The sequence below is a fragment of the Chelon labrosus genome (assembly GCF_963514085.1).
Source record: "Chelon labrosus genome assembly, chromosome: 12".
Lineage (NCBI taxonomy): Eukaryota > Metazoa > Chordata > Actinopteri > Mugiliformes > Mugilidae > Chelon > Chelon labrosus.
Genome location: NC_140345.1, coordinates 18,135,037 through 18,154,148, shown reverse-complemented (window position 1 = coordinate 18,154,148; position 19,112 = coordinate 18,135,037). Strand labels below are relative to the sequence as shown.

At 38.8% G+C, this 19,112-nt stretch overlaps 1 protein-coding gene across 1 annotated transcript in view; it reads left to right on the top strand.

The window, feature by feature from the left end:
- Positions 1 to 19,112, top strand: part of LOC311497296 (CUB and sushi domain-containing protein 3-like) — a 219,112-nt gene that overhangs the window by 22,452 nt on the left and 177,548 nt on the right. Inside the window, exon 3 of the mRNA XM_084557548.1 lies at positions 13,522 to 13,634. Coding sequence (XP_084413674.1) covers positions 13,522 to 13,634 — 113 coding nt within the window. The remainder of the gene's footprint in view (positions 1 to 13,521; positions 13,635 to 19,112) is intronic.

Sequence of the window (19,112 nt, the reverse complement as noted above, 5' to 3'; positions counted from 1 at the left end):
AGTACAAATTGTGTTTGTATTGATGTTCTGCTACATTTGCACAATTAGATTTATTAAATATCTCCCTCATGAGATTCGTTGTTCTTGGCAATACTGGGCAGTGCTAGATATTTATACATCCATAATTTAGAAACTCTTTAGATTTTAGGAGCTATTATTGATAACATAGTGTTAACAATTTGCAAAGCGTGAAGCCAGAGACAATATTTTGTTGAGGCTTTTTAAATTGACATGAAACTAATCCTTCCATTCAGAGAGAAGGAGGAAAACCACAACTAATTCTTGCTATGAGACAAAAACAAATGGCTGAAATGTTGATGGTTTTTTCCTGATCCAGCTCGAACCTCTAAATAGCAGTGTTGTTCTTTGTATTTTAGTCACACTTTTGTTTGTTTTTTCCACAGTGTGGGACTGCACTGTGTGGCGCTGCAAAATGATAATTCCATGAGTCTTTAGCGTGCCTCTAGGGCCCAACGTATATGCTAGTAGCACTCTTACACAGTTAATCCTTTCCAAAAACAAAACCCAGTGGGAAGGAGGAAAAAACAAGATTCTTTTTCTTGGGGTTTCTTACCTTTTATTTAACTTTGTGAAGAAAAGATGCAGAATATAATTTGCCACTCTCTCCTGCAGCAACACGTTCTAAAAGATACCTAGATCCATATGGTAACATTGGGAACAACTGTTTCCTTTTCTGATTTTTCATGTTTTCCTTTCCTTTCTCGGAATGCGCCTTGATGTGTTGTTGCTCAGGTGTTTTTTTTAGCTGGAATAAATAACAGGGTGAACATAATGACAGGACAACCCCGTGTTCAGCTTTTCTTTTCCCCCTTTGAGGGCATTTAAAAATAGAAACCTTGATCGAGATTAAAGAGGCCTTTTATTTATTAATGCTATTAATTAATTAAGGGAGAATTTCCGAAGGGAACCAGACAAAAGCGACTGTGAATTTTTAACATGAAAAAGAATTGACATCCCCGTGATGGACCTGATTAGTGTGTTTCCCCATTGATCTATGTATTCTCTTTGCTCTGTGAAGTTTTTCCCCATCCCTCTCACTCGGCGCTGAACTTACTTTATGTTCAATCCCTTATGCCTGAGAATGGCTGGTTGTAGCACTCATTATTGTGCTGAAATTATATGCTGAGGAAAGTACAGGAGAGGAGCGTTATGATAAAGTCTTTTATTCCACTGTTGTCCCACACATATAGTGTCCTGATTACTGTAATCTTTTTGCTCCTTCCATTATACAGTTACTATGACAAGTTTAGTTTAAATTTAGATTTTTCACCTGGCTATATGATCTTGTTTTCTTGCTGTAACTTATAAATATGAAATCCCTTCGCACCAATCCTCAGCCGAATCCTGATCTAAGTACTGCATCCATGAAGTATGAAAACATTATTCGTCCTAAGTATTGTTAAGTGACAGTCATTTTGAAAGATGATTCTGATTAATTGTGGACCTGCTAGTTCATTTTAATGTTGTAGTATTTGTCATATTTTTAGTCCCCTTGATATCATTTCAACACAAGCATCGGCTGTTGGTTTTTCATTTGCCATCTGGACAATGTTAGCGACTGTTGTACTTGTATTTTAACAGAATATAGCCAGAGTGGCAGAGCACTGTTTTGCATCTTGGCAGTTGTTCTCTCTCTGCCTGTCTCTCTCTGTCTCTCTCTCTCTATGTAGATTATGTATGTCAATCTAGTTTGTGTAAATGTATGATTAGGATTCTGACCCAGGGATGGAAAGAGTCTTCACACAGCAGAACACATTGTGTTAAGATCAGTTCCTCAAACTTATCTGATCTTCCTCAAACTTGATATATCCTTGGTGAATCTTGCTGACATGGAATATTAAAAATTTGCATGATATGTTTGCACGTTAACTTTACTACTGGGCAAATTAGTCAGAAAATTCCATTTAGATTTTAAATTATTTTGTACTTATCCCTCCAGACAAATCAGTTTAATGACAAAAGTGGCTACAGTTACTTTGTACTTTGTAAGCTAGTTATTGCTGGTCATGCCGACGGCCTTTCATAATAGGAGGCACAAGAAGCTTGAAAAGAATCGTGGGCGTACAGCAGTGAACCTTATGTCAGACTGTTTGCCTTTTCAGAAGGATCATAAAATGTGGTGTTCTTTCTGTAATTGACCAAAGTAACCAAGACTAGGTTTCAACAATGCATGGCTTGCATGAATCTGAAAATAGCATCACTCCGCTGAGAGTGCCAAAATTTAAGCTTTCCTTGCAATTGACAAACGGAAGAGCAACTTCATTGTGCAACAAACTTGTCAAAAGGACATCCAAATGTTACCATGTTGTTAGAGGTACAGTCCAGATAATTAATATTTAAACAGTTATTGTTCATGGTCTGTACTTCACCACAATCAGTTCGAAATGCAGTGATGCACAAAAGAGCTCAGACATGGGTTGATTGAGAGTCGACTGAGGTGGATTGAAGATTTAGGTGACAAAGTGAGGACTAAAGAAGTGACCATATATGTGCATCAAAGTAATAATGAGTCTGTCTGTCAAATGATGTAATTGGGGGGAAAAAAGACCCCTTTGTGACAGCATGGCAAGTCCAAAATGCTCTCCCAGGTGCAGCGTACACAGTTCTTTGTCAACAATCAAGATGTTTTTAACCACAGAGCATTCACAGGAAAGTGCCAACTCCTTGACACCTGCAAAAACCGAACATGCTGCAGCTGACCAGCACTTATTGTGGAACAAAGTTCTATGGGATGGTGAAATACAGTTCAACCTCTATAAAAACTATCCACAGACAAAAGTGTGTAGGGGGAAAGAAAGAGAACATGGCCCAAAACACAGAAACATCATCTGAAGCATTGTAGTAGTTTTCCTATGACTTTGTCGTGACTACCAGTAGAACTGGTGCTTTAATTGATTTATTGCTCCAACAAAAGCGTTGAAATTCATTTGGCAATCTGCACGTGGAAATGTAATGACATTTCTTTGTGCTTGTCATCTTTTTGAAATTTGTTGTTTGTCTCCAACTGTTTTACTGTTTGTGTGTAATTCATCAAGTCTTGAATTTGACGTCTAGTTCGTTCTGTTAGTTTTTTTTTGGTTTTGTTTAGCTGTCTGTCAAACATTTTTTTAAATTTTGGCTTTGTTACTTTCAGAGGATTCTGCATTCTCCTACTGAATGCCAACCCTTGAAAAAAGTACCAAAATTATAATGTTAATTAAGCCGCCACAGTGCCAAAAATCTGCAATCAACTAGTAATTGTTTTAAAGTATCCCAGTCTCACTTGTTTAAAAAAAAGCCCTATTTGGACAGGACTACCATCACCTCTAGTTATTTGTAATAATTACGGAGTTTAGCCCTATTTGCATGGGACTAGTTTTACCTGGGGACGTCTTGTGATTCAGAAACGACCCCCCCTACGTCTGTGTTTCATGTGGTGCATTCGGACGGGATAAGCAAACTGTGTTTTACTCTAATTTTCTATGCATAGTTATGTCTCCGCTACTTTCTGCTTCTTTCCACTGCATGTCAGAGGACATTTTACACTTTTTGACAGCTTTAGTTACTTTGCAAATTCTAATTGATAATAAAAAAAAAAAATTTTTTTTAAAATAAAACATGATGAGACCATTGATCCCGGGAAAGAAATTACGAACGACCTTTTACACTGCAAATTACCTACCATATTTCTCCAAGCACAGTGGTCCTGTGATAATATCAAATGCAAATCTGCATCTCTGTGATTTGGGGTAAGGAAAGGAGGTTTTTTCGTGCCTCCTTCTCACTTAATAGTTGTGGAGGATGTGTTTGGAATTATACATGGATTCTAAAATTCATAGAGCAGTTTGGGTGCACATTGAGGAAGATGTTGCAATGCAGCATGAGACTCATTTGCAGAAAAAGCAAGGTCTAAACCATCCAACTGGTGAAATCTGGTAGGATGATGAGATGGATGACATGCAGCACGTTTCGATGTATTGGATTTTATTTATTGATGCATTAATGTGTCAGTCACTTTGGTAAAGGGGACGCTCATTTAAATATTGCCAGACTGCTTATTAGTTCTCCCTTGGGATCAATACAGTTTTATCACCAATTCAGTTTTTTTTTTTCCCTCCAATGAAACCAGACTAAAATTGTAGACATGTAAGTGTTTCCTTTGAAATGTAATGGAGTGGAAGCGCAAAGTAGCAGAGCCTTGATATCATATATTAATATAATGTTGATAGATTCAAGTAAACCACAGCGCTTATCCTTTGTGAATGCGCCTCACGCAGCACTTTGAATGTCAAATGTGAAAACAAACGCATTATGACCATAGTTGCATTTCCATCTAAAGCTTTTAATCAAGACAAAGCCAACTGTCGAGTTCAAATGTATTTTATTTTTTTTGATAGAAGACCATTTAAGGCGTATTGCAAATATTGGACCATAGTATTGGTCTTCTATCCCTGTAATATTTAGTTTATAGTTGACTTATCAGCAAAGTTCAAGTCCCAGTGATAAAAGTCAGATGAATTACTAAAATTGTTGAAGGTACATAATTCCCATCTGCTTGGACCTTGGTTCTGCCACTGCTCATATATCAAAATATGCAGCCATATTTTCACGTATCTTTTACAGAGTTCTTAAACTTCCCAAATAAAAATACTGAGACGGATCTCATCATGAAACTGTCTTACTCAACTGGGATTTATTTCCATACTGGCGGTAAACATACTTTCTGTGTTGTTCTTCATAACAGATGTCACATTGACAAGAAGTTCACATTGGACAGACTCTACTTTGTAAAGCAAACCACATTACTGAAATACAAAAATATTGTAGCTACCTAGCATGCACAAATTCATCACCAAGAACTGCACAGTACAATTTTTTTATGTGTTACAACTAGGTGTGAGTTAAAACGTGATTCACTGTTGGTATAAATGTTCTTAGTGTACAAACTCTCTTTTATTTGACAGTGTAGTGGCCGGGCATTTACAGTGCATATTTTACCATCCTTATCCCTTGTCGCTTTTCAGTTAGCACCTTGAGTTTTAGGTGGTACAACATGAATCTGTGTCTCTAGACCTGTGTTCTATAGATTCATTTGTTGTGGCTATGCCCTGTGATAAAATCGCTGAGCTTGGACAGCACTAGTCATGGAACAAGTGTTGCCACTGGCAAGTGGTATATTGTACATTCTTCCAGAAGTAACATGGCACAGAAAGTGCAGTACAGAAATATTATGTTATGTTGTTTGTTATAAATGCCTACAGCCAGTCCAAGTACAGTTTCACCTTGCTGTGAGAGGCCGAAGGATAGAATTGAAATGATAAAGTGTTGCGTACGTGATAATAAAGTAACTTAAGAGACATTTTGACAACACATCTAAGTCACAAGCGAGAGTTAAGTCTAATTTATGTTGTCGTTGAATTTTTATGACACAAGTGTGTTTGTTAAGAGTGATATATTTGAGGTTCCTGTTCAAATGTGCATTCTTCTTTTGCATGCTGTATTGTGTTTGATTTATTATTATTATTTTTTTTTTTAAAGATAAAGTTGCTGTTTTTAACCCATCAATCCACACTCATCAATGGCACAATTTTTCATACAAATCAAAGTTATGAAATGTGTGTCTTACAATATACTTTAGACGGTTACCTGTGGAACTCCACATTGTGGTCCTGTTTGCTTTAATGTCACTTGATTAGAACTAAGTTGAGACCACTGCATAACATAGTACCACCAAGCCTTGGTCAGAGAACAAACCCTAGATATGAAGAGTTTTTTCCTCTGCAGTGAAAGGTGCTTCAGCTTTTCCTAAAGCTTTTACCTAGTTCTTTTCGAAGTTCTCAATAACTACTAACTACTTTCAAACTTGCGATTTTCTAAATTAGAATTTAAACTTAAGGAGTGTTTTAGCCAGTGGACTTAGTAACATGTTAGGAAATGTCTGTAGCGTCCTAAAAAAAAAATTCTGTTGGAGAGATGCAAAAGTTCTCTGCTCAGAATACGTTTTAGACCACGTCTTTTCTCATCTGGAAAATTTTGTATAATGTCGCACAAAATGACAACGTGGTTCAGTTAAAAGCTAAAAATGAGCAGCACAATAGACAGGAGGACAATATGAATGTCGTGACCATTCAGCGCAACATGAAAATACCTTTGTTTTTCATTTTTCACTCTTACTATTCATCGAAGAACCAAATATTAATTGACAGGATGATTTGACCTTTAATTCTGTAGTTATTAAAATGAATTTTCTGTATCTGGTGCGTCTTCGATGATTTAGGACATGTCACTGTAAAGTAAGTCTATTAATCTCCCCTTGCTGTTTTTCTCTGTTTCGAGGAGGCGGCCAACTGGAAGGTCATTATTCACCTTCGTGAGCAACAGTTTCCAACAATAAAGTACAGGCAAGCAGTTCAGTTTAATTGCTGCTTACTTGGTAAGATCAGAACACTTAAGGTCTCTTTCCCACTCCATCTGTTTTGCTTCGTTCTTGTTTCACACAAAGAGGTTAAGAGTAGTGTAGCAACAAAGAGCCGTGGGCAGAGACAAACACAAAAAGATACAAAGGGGCATAGCAGCAGAAATGGTCAACCAGCTAGGCAAGAAAAGGAAAAGTGAGAATAAATACAAAAACAACCTGAGGAACAAAAAGTGAGATGAAGGCAGCGTGACAACACAGAGGGAGGAACAGATGGAGGTAGACAGACAGCGAGTTAGACAAATCGAGGTACATATTTCCCGTCTCTCTCTCTCCTCCCTCTCTATGGCGCGGTGATACCACGACACACTAATCAGGTGGCGGGAATGTCTGACAGCTACCTTCAGGGCTGATGTAGTGTGTTCAGGTGGAAGGAAAGGCTGCATCTGTCCAGGCAATTATTGGCACTTTGTTCCCAGGCACACAGCCATTCTTTTGCCACTGGAGTGATGCATGAACAGGGGGCGCTATAACAGTTCAGACAGCCAATTTCTGATTGACTTATAGTAACTAATACAGATTCATGACACCCAGTTAGTCGAGCTAGACTTCTAGTATCTGTTCATGGCTGCACAAATTTTATTTTACTATTATTTTTTTGTGACTAACCTTTGATCAAGTGTATAAAGGTTTCAAAGATGGGAACTCAGTATGTACCTACTGCAAGCTCTGCCACTGTCTTGCCAAGTGTTGTTTTTGAATAGGCTTTGATCAAATCCATCAAAGAATTTTCATGCAAGTTATTTGGTTCTGACCTTGTATTGTTCCTTCTGCACTTGTAAGACCCTTCATTTCTACCCCATCAAATAGTAGATGTGGTATTCTGTAACATGGTCCTAATGTGCTTGAATGAGGTTTGATAATAATAATAATGATAATAATACACTGGTTGGATAAAACTCCGTGAAGTTGTCATGAGGGGCGGCACAGTGGCGAGATGGTTGGCACTGATGCTTCACAGCGAGAAGGTCCCGGATTCGAATCCAAGGGTTCATGTTCTCCCTGTTCTCTCCGGGTACTCCGGCTTCCTCCCACCGTCCAAAGACATGCTCCTTAGGTTAATTGAGTGTGAATGGTTGTCTGTCGCTCTGTGTTAGCCCTGCGATAGACTGGCGACCTGTCCAGGATGTACCCCGCCTCTCGCCCGAGGACAGCCCCGCGACCCTTAACGGGAATAAGCGGTTACAGAAGATGAATGAATGAATGAAGTTGTCATGAAAGTATGCTAACTTGGGATGCGATGACCGCATTCAGAAACGACTAACAATCCCTAAAATAGACAGTGCAATATTTTAAAACAAGAGTCAGACACAGTCCACATTACCATACCAAGATAACCCTTTATGGGGCGAGGAACCATATATGGTAACTTTAGCACACATTTTAAAGTAGAGCTGTCATGCTGAAGGTTGAGTTTTTATTTTCAAGGACACAATGATGACACTCCTCCAACTAACAATCAGACAAAATTCACAAATTAGTCCAAATACTCAGCGACTCATCTGCAGTGGGGAGCGGTTTCAGTTCTAGCAAGCGCAACTACTACTACTTTTGGGGTATTGGCAGTTTTGAGCAACTTGTCATAGTACTGCCCTCTGCTGGATAAAATTAATGAATTTCCTCACCTTTGATCTTTGGGTAATATTTTTTTCAATAAATATTGCGTTGACATATTTCACGCAAATCCTCGTGTATATATGTCGATGATGTTGACTAGTTGTCGCGACACATTTGCAATCAAATCTTCCTAGAGCCTGCTTCTTATTGATGAGAGACCGGATCATGTAGACACGTTTAGAGTCTGGTTCCAACACTGGTTGGAAAAGGCAGATTAATCAGAACTAAAGGTTTATTAGTTCTGTTTATTATTTTTTGGTTAATTAAATGATTAATTTACAATTTAAAATATTGCATATATTATTAAACAAATATAGATTAAATGATTGGAAACATAATAGTTGGATGCAACCCTGAACCTTATGCGGCTATAAATTCTTAATGTGTGCAGTTGTATCAACAGTTTTTTAAAAATACGATTAATGAGCACACTACTGGTTCTCTATGCGAGTATTGATATTGGTGCTTTCCTAGTTCTTGACTTAACATCACTGTCAGTTCACATCTTCCAGTGAACAAGACGGGCCATTTGCTGTGAGCTGTGATCCATTGTTGTCGGATAACTATACAAACTACCACATTTACAAATGTGATATCTGTGACTATGCTATGATGAACTTTACAAGTTTATATTGCAGAGTCTATTATAGTGTGTGGCGCATTTTTATCCAACGTTCCCTAATGAGTGTGGTCCACCTCCCAAAGCCAGAATAGTGTATACACTGATCAGCCACAACATTAAAACCACTGACTGGAGAAGTAAATTACACTGATCCTCTTGCAACAGTGCAGTGTTGTGCTGGGAAACGTTTAGACCTGACATTCATTTGGATGTTACTTAGACATGTACCGCCCACCATACAAGGCTAGGCACCCCCACCCCATAGCAATGACACTCCTTGATGGCAGCAGCCATCCCCAGCAGGATGCAGCCTGACACAGACACACACACAAAAACGGTTTAGGAACAACTCAAAAAAACATGAAGAACAGCACAAGGTGTTGACCTGGCCTCCAAATTCACTAGATCCCCAAACTGATCAAGTATCTGATGATCCACAGAGGGCCCTCCCTCTCAACCCATAGCACCCAAAGGGCCCCACTAACAGCATCCTGTTACCAGACACCACAGGACACCCTCACAAGGCCCATGTCCATTCTCTGATGAGTCAGAACTGTTTTGGAGATACAAGGGAGACCTACACAATATTAGGAAGATGGTCATAATGTTATACCTGACCGATGTACTCTAGTATTTAATATGTTATTTTTTTGTAAACTTTCAAATAGAAATGTGATTTGATTTACAGACTTTTGTGTGAAATCTGAGTCAGGAGCTTCTTTTGTGTGAAAAGACAGCAGACCCCTTGGTGTTTGTTAATGACATTTTCCACAATTCACCTGATGCTCCTGTTGCCAAAGCAACAGCCTGCTGTGAATGCCAGATGATGGAGATCTCTTTGCTTGCTTGCTTTTTATTTAGACACATACGTACTGCAGGTCACAATGTGCTATTTGGCATAAAGCTGACCAAAACAAGAAATATTCATTAAAAAATAAATAAACATCTATCTATCAATCTATCTATCTATCTATCTTATGGGAAATTCTTTTATCAAGAATGACAGTCACTGGAGTCTCATTCTATCTCTTATGTTAGTCTGTTTGAGAAGGTTCAGCAGAGAAAACATCTCTTGCAGAAACTGCTCAAATTGGCTTGAGAACAGTCCAACGCATTATTAAAAACTGGAAGGATAGTGGGGAACCATCGTAAAAACATTGAAAATCAGCAGTACAACTCAGGGCTATGTTTAATAGTGAAAGTAAGCGCATTTCCACACATACAATGTGAAGGGAACTCAAGGGATTGGGACTGAACAGCTGTGTAGCCTTAAGAAAACCACTAATCAGTGAGGCTAACTGGGGGCTTCAATTTGCTAGGGAGTATAAAGATTGGACTCTGGAGCAATGGAAGAAGGTCATGTGGTCTGATGAGTCCAGATTTACCCTGTTCCAGAGTGATGGGGGCATCAGGGTAAGAAGAGAGGCAGATGAAGTGATGCACCCATCATGACTAGTGCCTACTGTACAAGCCTGTGGGGGCAGTGCTATGATCTGGGGTTGCTTTTTAAAATGATTTGTAAAATAAAACGAACCTTGAACCTTGAACCTTGCTGCAGTTGGTCAGGTCTAGGTTCAGCAACATTATGTGCCCACAGAATGAGGTCAGCTGACTACCTGAATATACTGAATGACCACGTTATTCCATCAATGGATTTTTTTTCTTCCCTGATGGCACGGGCATATTCCAAGATGACAGTGCCAGAATTCATCGGGCTCAAATTGTGAGAGAGTGGTTCAGGGAGCATGAGACATCATTTTCACACATGGATTGGCCACTGCAGAGTCCAGGCATTGAGAAGCTTTGGGATGTGCTGGAGAAGACTTTGTGCAGTGGTCAGACTCTCCCATCATCAATACAAGATCTTGGTGAAAAATGAATGCAACACTGGATGGAAATAAATTTCTCTTGCAGCTGATATTGCAGAAGTATATCAAGCAATATCACAGCGAATGCGTGCTGTAATCAAAGCTAAAGGCGGCCCAGTAAAATATTAGACTGCATGACCTTTTATTTTTGGTGGCAAATGTTTTTTGGCCTGGCAGTGTAACTATCTCTATATCTCATCTCTATATATCTCTATATATCTCATCTCTAGCTCTATACATCTCTATACATCTTTATATATCTCTTTGTATATAACAGTAGTTTCCATGTCTTTTTCAGAACCTGCAGACAAACCAAAAATGTACAAAATTCATTCAGAATAAATATTTCTTGGGCAGCTGCTGGTTTTCAAACCCAAGTTTTCAGTGTGTGCTCGTTCAAGTTCAAATTATTCTTACAGCTTCCTAATCAGTGAAACGCAGGTCTTCATGTTGGAATACAGAATTTTGACCAACTGTGCCTTGACTGTCACTTTATAATCCTTTTCACTGCCAGCTTTAGACGACATGTCTTCCCCTCATGTACACTAACCCTGTGACATCCTCATTCCCTGGTTATTTTCTGCCAAAATGACAAGAGTACAATCTAAGAAAGGATTTATTTCAGTTTGAGGCTCAGTTTGGTGAGGGCAAGCTGTTTCTATGGTATTTTTCTCTTTTCATATAGCTAGATAGATAGATAGATAGATACATTTTTACATGTCTAAAGGAGAATAAAGAGCTAGACTTGAGCTCATCAGGCCGTGTTCTTCCCATTACCCTGAAAATATTCATGTGCCACTGAATCTGTTTTCGCTCTCATCCTTGGCTCTCTGTGTCACTTGTTGCCATAGCAGCAAATCTTGTTTGCTCCTTGTACACGCCAATGTTTGTAGTAAATACTTTACCATAACAAGTTTGCTCAACTTTTGATTTGTAGACACACTAATTTAGTCTACATTTGTTCCACTTCTACAGTAACTATTGCAGGTCAAGGCTTTTTAGTATAATTGTGTAACTGCACTCTAGCTGGTGGGTGCCATTGGCGGTGTGAGCATGTATTCTGCAGCCACTGATTGTTCTGTTCCTTTCTGTTCTGCTCAGCCAATAATTAGTTCCCCCATGGATCCTCCTTCCCAGACTTGGGGTAAGGAGTGCTGTTATAAAGACTGCCCAGCTTGACATCAAACTGTGATTCATCGGAAATGTATGACCCCCGCATGGAAATGGCACTGTGGACCCCTCCACCCCTGTCTTCCTGTTTAAATGGCAAACTGAGGGACAGAGTCGTGTTGCAATAAAAAGACTGAAGGCTTATGTGTTACATGCTGCAGCAGCTAACTGTTGGACCAAAGGGAAAGGCCAGGGTTACACACTCGTATTTTCAGTGTGACTTTTGTGAATGGTAGCACAAAGCCCAAGTTGGATCTTACAGATACAGAATGTCCATGACATTTTCACATGAACTGTCTTGAGTTCACAAACCTTCATGTTTCAGTTGTCCACACCTCTAGGTATGTTGTTGCTTTTGTCGTTTCCTCTGTTTTTCATGCTTCTGGACCTTCAAAATGAACGACAAGGCTTTTAATATTGAGACTGTAGCCACTTTGGATACTGCCAACCAAATTTCAGTAATAAAACGCGTTAAAAAATCATTTAAAAAAACAGGAGAGGTCCTTGTTGCAGGCCAACAGGGATTTCTGATTCCCAAATGTGCATTTACTTTTAATTTAATCTTTATAGCTTGTAAATTCATTTAAATCGTCTTTTGTGTTCTGAACTTCTAACAAGGTTATGTTTTAAGTTCTGTTTACAGTATTTAAAATTGCATCATGGTGCAAGTCACTTTTAGCAGGAGCTTGGCTTGCTGTGCAGTACTTGGAAAAAGAGGCAATTATTTACTGCAGAGTTCATGGTGCTGTAATTGGAAACTCTACTGAAGCTGTAAATACAGCACCCTCTTCCTTACTGTCACTGGAGGAGTTTCTGTTTTTCCACATTTGGTCTGCTGCAGACATTATTTACCTGCCCTATTGTCAAGTAAAGATTCAGTCACACAAACTACTCTAAAACGAGCAAAAAATAATAAATAACAAGAGAAACGACGAATGCAGTTGAAAAGGAGACATTTTGTATCGCGTTCAAGTTCAGTCCATACTATGCTGCCTAGGTTACAGCAGTGGAAGGTCGATAGAACATCAGCGGCTGCCGCTGAGGAACGGTCAGCAACACATCTTCTTTACGATGTCGTGAAAGCAAATGGATTTGTTTGGATCTACACCTAATTTAAAATGCAGTAATGAAGCAGTCTGTTACAATGCAGCTGCAGGCCCTCAAACACCATCCAACAATAGGGAAAGTTCCTGCTTGAGATTATATAGTACTCGGCATGTTATTGGTGGACGAATTGTAATACAATTCTCAGAGCAGTTCTGTTTTATTAGGCTCTACAAACGCACCTGTTGTGTGAGGTCTTTGAACACTGAACACTGCAGTGTTTGTGCATCATTACTCTCAACAGAAACTTATTAATTTACAGCAAATTACTTCTCAAGAGGCCTGTCTGGTTAAATACAAATATGGCACATGCTTAACATTTTGTATTTCTGCCTCGCATTTTTTTAATTGGAATTGCTACTGTTTGAAGAAATAAAAGGCCTAATTTGTTTCACAAATAGTTGACATCAAAATGTCGGAGTTGATTACTCTTGTGTGGTTTTAGCATGTGGAAGCTGCAAAATGCAAATGTTTTAATATGTGTGTAATAGTTGGCAGGCTGTTGTGGGCATCATCATTTACATTTCTCTAAAAGGTTGGCCTTTTTTTTTTTTTTTAAATCCGGCTTGGCCTGCAACTGTATCATATAATTTTTATTATTGTGTCGAAATGTGATGACATTAAATCGTACCTTCTATAATGAAGTCTCGTTCTCTTCTCTGCAGGTTAACAGGATTTACCATCCCTGCGCCTGTTACCAGTTCTGGCTCCATTTTTTCATTGAGGCTTACCAGTGACTTTGCAGTAAGTGCTCATGGATTTAAGGCAGCTTATGAAGGTAAGGACAGCATCATTTTTATTCTCTTTGTCTCTTAAACTGCCTTTATATAGAATTTAACAGGAGTATGTGATTTAAGTGAGATGCAGTATGATGCAGATCATCATAAACTGCTCTATACTAAGAAGAAAAATGCATCAGCCAGGAAAGCAGACACCAACTATTCTTAAGAGAGGGACGTGTGATCACACTTGCCTCTACCTGATTTCCTCTGGGACTTCTACTGTTGAGTTATGGAAACATTAGGTACTTCAATTAAGCAAATTAATCTCATATTTTCCAAATCAACATCCCTCCCCCCAAAGTCCTGAACCTTTTCTGCGACTCCAGAGGTGCATCAGAAATTGCGTGGCAGATGGCGATGGGAATTAGTTGAACTAATGGATGTACTGAGTTATCTGTGTTGAAGCAGAGCTGAGTGCAGTGGGGAGCTGTCTAAATATGAACTATCCTTCTGTGACCATCTTCCTGACCCCTGCTCTTTTTCCCCTGCTCCTACAGTTGAATTTCTTTGCTAAGCCATCTATCTTTCTCTTTTTGTTTTATATGTTTTGTCTCAAGCATTGCTTTCCTCCTGTCTCGTCTCCCTATTTCATTTCTACCTCATATCTGTTTGTTTCTTTGGCTTGTCTGCACCTCTCTGCTCCCTGCATTTTTTTTGTTGGCTTTCAGTTCTAGCCTCTTAGCTTCTGCTTCGCTAATAATCTGACCCCATCTTCTAACCACACTCCTCCTCTTTTTCTACCATCCTCACCTACCCCCATTTATTCTCTCCGCACCTGGCCCAGACCTTGCCATTCTAGGACCTTTCCCCTCGCCATCTGCCCAATTGTACTCGCTTTCTCTGTCCCCTGCTTGGTTTCTCTCCATCTTCTGTTTGCATTTTTTCTCTTTCTTAGTCTCCTGTGGGTGGCTTAGTTAAATAAGACCGTATTCACCACCTCCATCTTTTGCCAGAATTTCATGCTTATTTTGATGTTAACCATGTCTATTTTTCAGTAGAGAAATGACTACAGTAGAGAATATTTGGGAGATGCAGTTTATTATCAACATAAATTTAGATATTGACCATATACTTGAGTTGTCGTTATGTCACTTTTAAAGAGTGGGAGTCAGATTAAGGATTGAGCCACAGCTGTGATATGGTAATAAAGTACTTAGACTGTAACTTACTGCTCATGTTTGTTATGGCCATCATTCATTCTTTAATAACCTGTTGTGGCAACACAATATTCAGCCCACTGCATAAATGCTTAAACCCTCTCTCGCTCTCTCTCGCTCGCTCTCGCTCGCTCTCAAAAATGTCTTTTGGTCATTGTGTCCTAATGTTTGGCTTTTATGCCACATAATGATGAGTCAGACTTTCTGTCTGTGTTTGCAAAGAATAATTATTTTATCAGTCTTATTTATTTAGTATGTTTGTTTTCTACACTACAGTAATACCATTCAAGTAATGTTTAACATGTTCAAGTCAAGTGAGATTGCACCATGAGACCTGGCTTATGATGGGCAAACTAGCAAGACAAAAACTTAACCAGCACATCCGAACTAGCAACAGCTCACAATAATATAGTTGTACAACAATTAGAGGTTTGCCTGAACTTATCTCTAGCAACCTTTATTTGGCAAACCTCTTGTCCCGAAAAATTGTCACCCTCTACTGGGGATCAAACCACTAACCCTCTGGTTTGTGGTCGGCTTGCACTACCTACTGAGCCACAATGATGTCATGTGATCTGGGATGCATCTTTTATCTTGTTGTTAAGCTTCTGGAACACAAATCATGATATGCTTGACCATTTTCATTTTCTTCCATCAAAGACCCATATACACTGTGTGTATGTATAAAAACAAATTCAAATTCAGTGTACTCATCCATAATGTATTAATTTTCAAAGCATGGTACCTCACTGTCACTGCTATACTGTATATTCTTCCTTGTTATGCTGATACGGCTAGCTACATCTTGCACATGAATATGTATGTGCTCCTCATTCTTATGACTGAATGTGTGTGTTGCTTCCACACTCTGAGTTGATTGAATCATGCCTGCAATTAAATGGATTTGAATCTACACGCAAACCAAGGACACAATGAAGGACACGGCCAGATGGAATCTAATTTTGACGGCCTGTCAATCTTTTGCCAAGCATGTTGGAATGCAAACCAGCTCCAACTTTTTGGGAATGTTATTACTGATTAGCGCATACTTTCCTGTATTATAGCAACTCTGCCAGTGTGATCGTGCTGTGAAGCTGCATTTATTAAGGGATAGAGCTATGCAGCCTTTTCTACAACACAGCTGAACAATGGACACTAGTGCTTTCAAAGGGATAGTGATAGGCTGCAGACATGTACACAGGAGATGGGAGTAAAGCTATCTGTTTGCCCTTTACTGAAGTTTGTGTGTTTGCAACAAAAACATAGCCGTGCCTATCTAAAACCTGCCTTGATGCCATCTTAACATGCCCTTTTGTTGGAAAAGTCTTTGAAAGACAGCTGACCCATGAAATGGAATTTCATCTTTTCTCCTCAAATCATTTCATTTGTCCTTCTGTCGCAGATTGTCCATTGAGTTGGAAAAGTATGTTTATGCGTGTACTGTGAGCATTTGTTGTTTTTTTACTAGCTGCTTTGCCATGTAATCCAACATGGGTTCAGTCAGAACTGTATTCCCCACCTGGAGAAAAAAACAAAAAACAAAAACTCATTTCAGCTCAGCAGCCAGTAAAGCAACCATCCAGGAAGCCAGACAAACAGTCTACACAGGCGACTCCTATGGGGGAAAATGTGCTGCTTGTGTGCTCACAAACACTGCCACTCCGTCAGACTTCCCTCTTCTTCAAAGAGCTACAGAGTCATTAGATATACAGGCGAAATAAATAGCTCAGCCCCAGAGAAATCTCGCACCCATCTACCTCATTTACTAGTTCACATAACTCACTTGTTACCAACGTGATGAGGGATAATGCAAGCCAGTCTCACTCCTGTTGTTTGTCTGTGAATTATACATAAAAACTGAGTTTTGTTTTGTTTGTTATAATGACGATTTCCTGTGGCCTTTCTCTGTGTATATACTAGTTTAACTCGACATTCTTTTATATATATTTTTGTAAATACACCATAGTTTACAGATAACTCTGGGACATTCACTGGTTTAAAACACCCTGACATTAATCTTTGCTTTTGAGTTTCTCTGATTTAACAGTCTGACTTCACAATCTTTGCCTTGTAAAGATGTTATGCACCATGTGCGTGTATATTTTTAAGTAGATTATTTTGAAGATTTGCTTTGTCGGGTCGTGAGTACTCTTCTGACTTCATATTTGTGCAGGTTTTAAACTCAACACCAACTATTGGTGTTTTCGAGCAGCTGTTTTCCCAAGGTTCAGTTGTATCAACAATTTATTTAGGATCCTCCAGACAGCAGCACTTGTTAGCTTAGGGGTAACACTGTATCTGAAACACTTCATTTCTTTAGGGGGTTCTTCAAATCCTCCATAAAAACGGAAGCTTTGATTCAGTGTTAAGTGCAGCCTGTTATTCAAGGTAGTACTTTTCCTCTGACTTTCACATTGAGTTATGCAGCTGGTTGAAACTGAAGCACAGAGTTTTATGATTATTTCTCGGTTTTCTTACAACGAGAGCCTTATCCAAAGCAGCAACAAATGTCTGCTCCATGTCCTGTGAATTAATTCAAGAGCCATGTCTGCCTGAGACATTAGTTATGACTTTCCATGCACCAAAGGGCAGTGAGTCAGTTCTGGTATAATTACAGCTGGGATGCATCTATTACTTTTTAATTAGTGACCTGGGGTGAGTTTCTCAAAACATTTACTTGCGAGAATGGGTCTTCTGTTTCTCTATATAGTGCTCTCAAGAACAACCCCAGTTAGTATACCTGATATTTACCATAAATTAGTATGTTAGTTTTTTGTCAGACCAGTGGATCTATAAACTGGATATATAATTAACATAATGACCATTAATTAAACATATAAACTCCTTGATTTAAAAATTGTGTTGAGGTTAGCTAAGTTTCATACTTGAGTGCATTCAAACTCTTGCTTGAAAACATTTATTTAGGACAACTTCTTGGAAAAATGAGGTGTCGTCCTGGAAAATAGTTTGTTATCACATTTTTATTTGGTGCAATCTGCCCAATGTCCCAGCAACATCTGGCAGCTGAAATTAGAGTTCTGTTCAGAAGCAAGCCGAGGTTCACAGAGTACAATCTGCTTTTGGGTATGATTTGTAACACTCCCAACAGCCCACGACGTTCTGAGGTTTGGATTTCGCTCAGTCACATTAAAGCACACAGCATACTAGTCTCGGACTGAAAAAAATACATGAAACAAGTTGACATATTCTTGCAAATATTCACCAAATATGAGATGATACGACGTAATGGGTCCAGGTTGTACACACTTTCCCCACTGCTAATTTTTGCAATTTTAATTGTTCTCAGCCACCAGTTTTCAACCCAAACTGCAGTGGTAAAGGCACCAGTATACTCCATCTAAACCGTCTGCTTCATGCTCTAATAGCTTCAGAAACCTCTTCCCACCGCACTTGCACTCATCTAAGATATATACAGTACATATGTCATGCATTGCTTCAGAACCCGACCATATTATTATTTTTATTTTCTTAACATCATTGGCACAGTTCTGTACCAATAAGTCATCCAAAAAAATGCTTGGCGGCATGGTTCAGCAGCCAGGCTCTTGCTGCATTTCTTTTTAATTGCCTGCGAGTGTTAAATGGCTAAATCAAAATGTGTCTATGGTGTTTTCCAGTGACTATCACTGTTCTTGCATTTTTAATGTCAAGTCAAATGCTATTGGTGTGATGGAAGGCTTTGCAGCAAACCACTGGGGAGTACTAAATCTAGTTGCATATAGCACACTCCCCGACTAGATGATTTTCTGTCTCGTACAGATATTTTTTTTATTTTTTATTTTTTGGGATGCGTATGTTTTCAGCTCAGGACTATGCTGTATTTCAGCCTGACATTCTCTGCTTCTAACACTAAAGGCTTGTTGTGGTAAGTTTGTAGATATTTAGATTGCCTTTGATGTGCTTAGTCACACTTTGTTGAACTCCACAAATTTGTTATTTCAAACAAATGAATTTCAATTTCACAGGCTTTCCGCAACTCCCACAGAGACATATTTTCAGTTAGTTGCTGGGGATGCTGTGGTATGGAGGGATGCATATTTTCATTGCAGCAACAACATCAAGTACGTTTCATAACGATTGTGAAGCAGGGATAGAAAATAATACAGCAGATCAATTGACATTGGTTTAAGAATGTGTAATGCTGTGTTTACTGCTGATTTAAAGTCTTTGTCCTCAAGTGTATAGAACCACAGGTTTTTGGTATTTCAGATAATTTTAACATTATATATTTAAATGACCTTATGTATTGTGGCACACAATTTATTAGTTTTTTTTAATTTTTATTTTTGAGTGAAC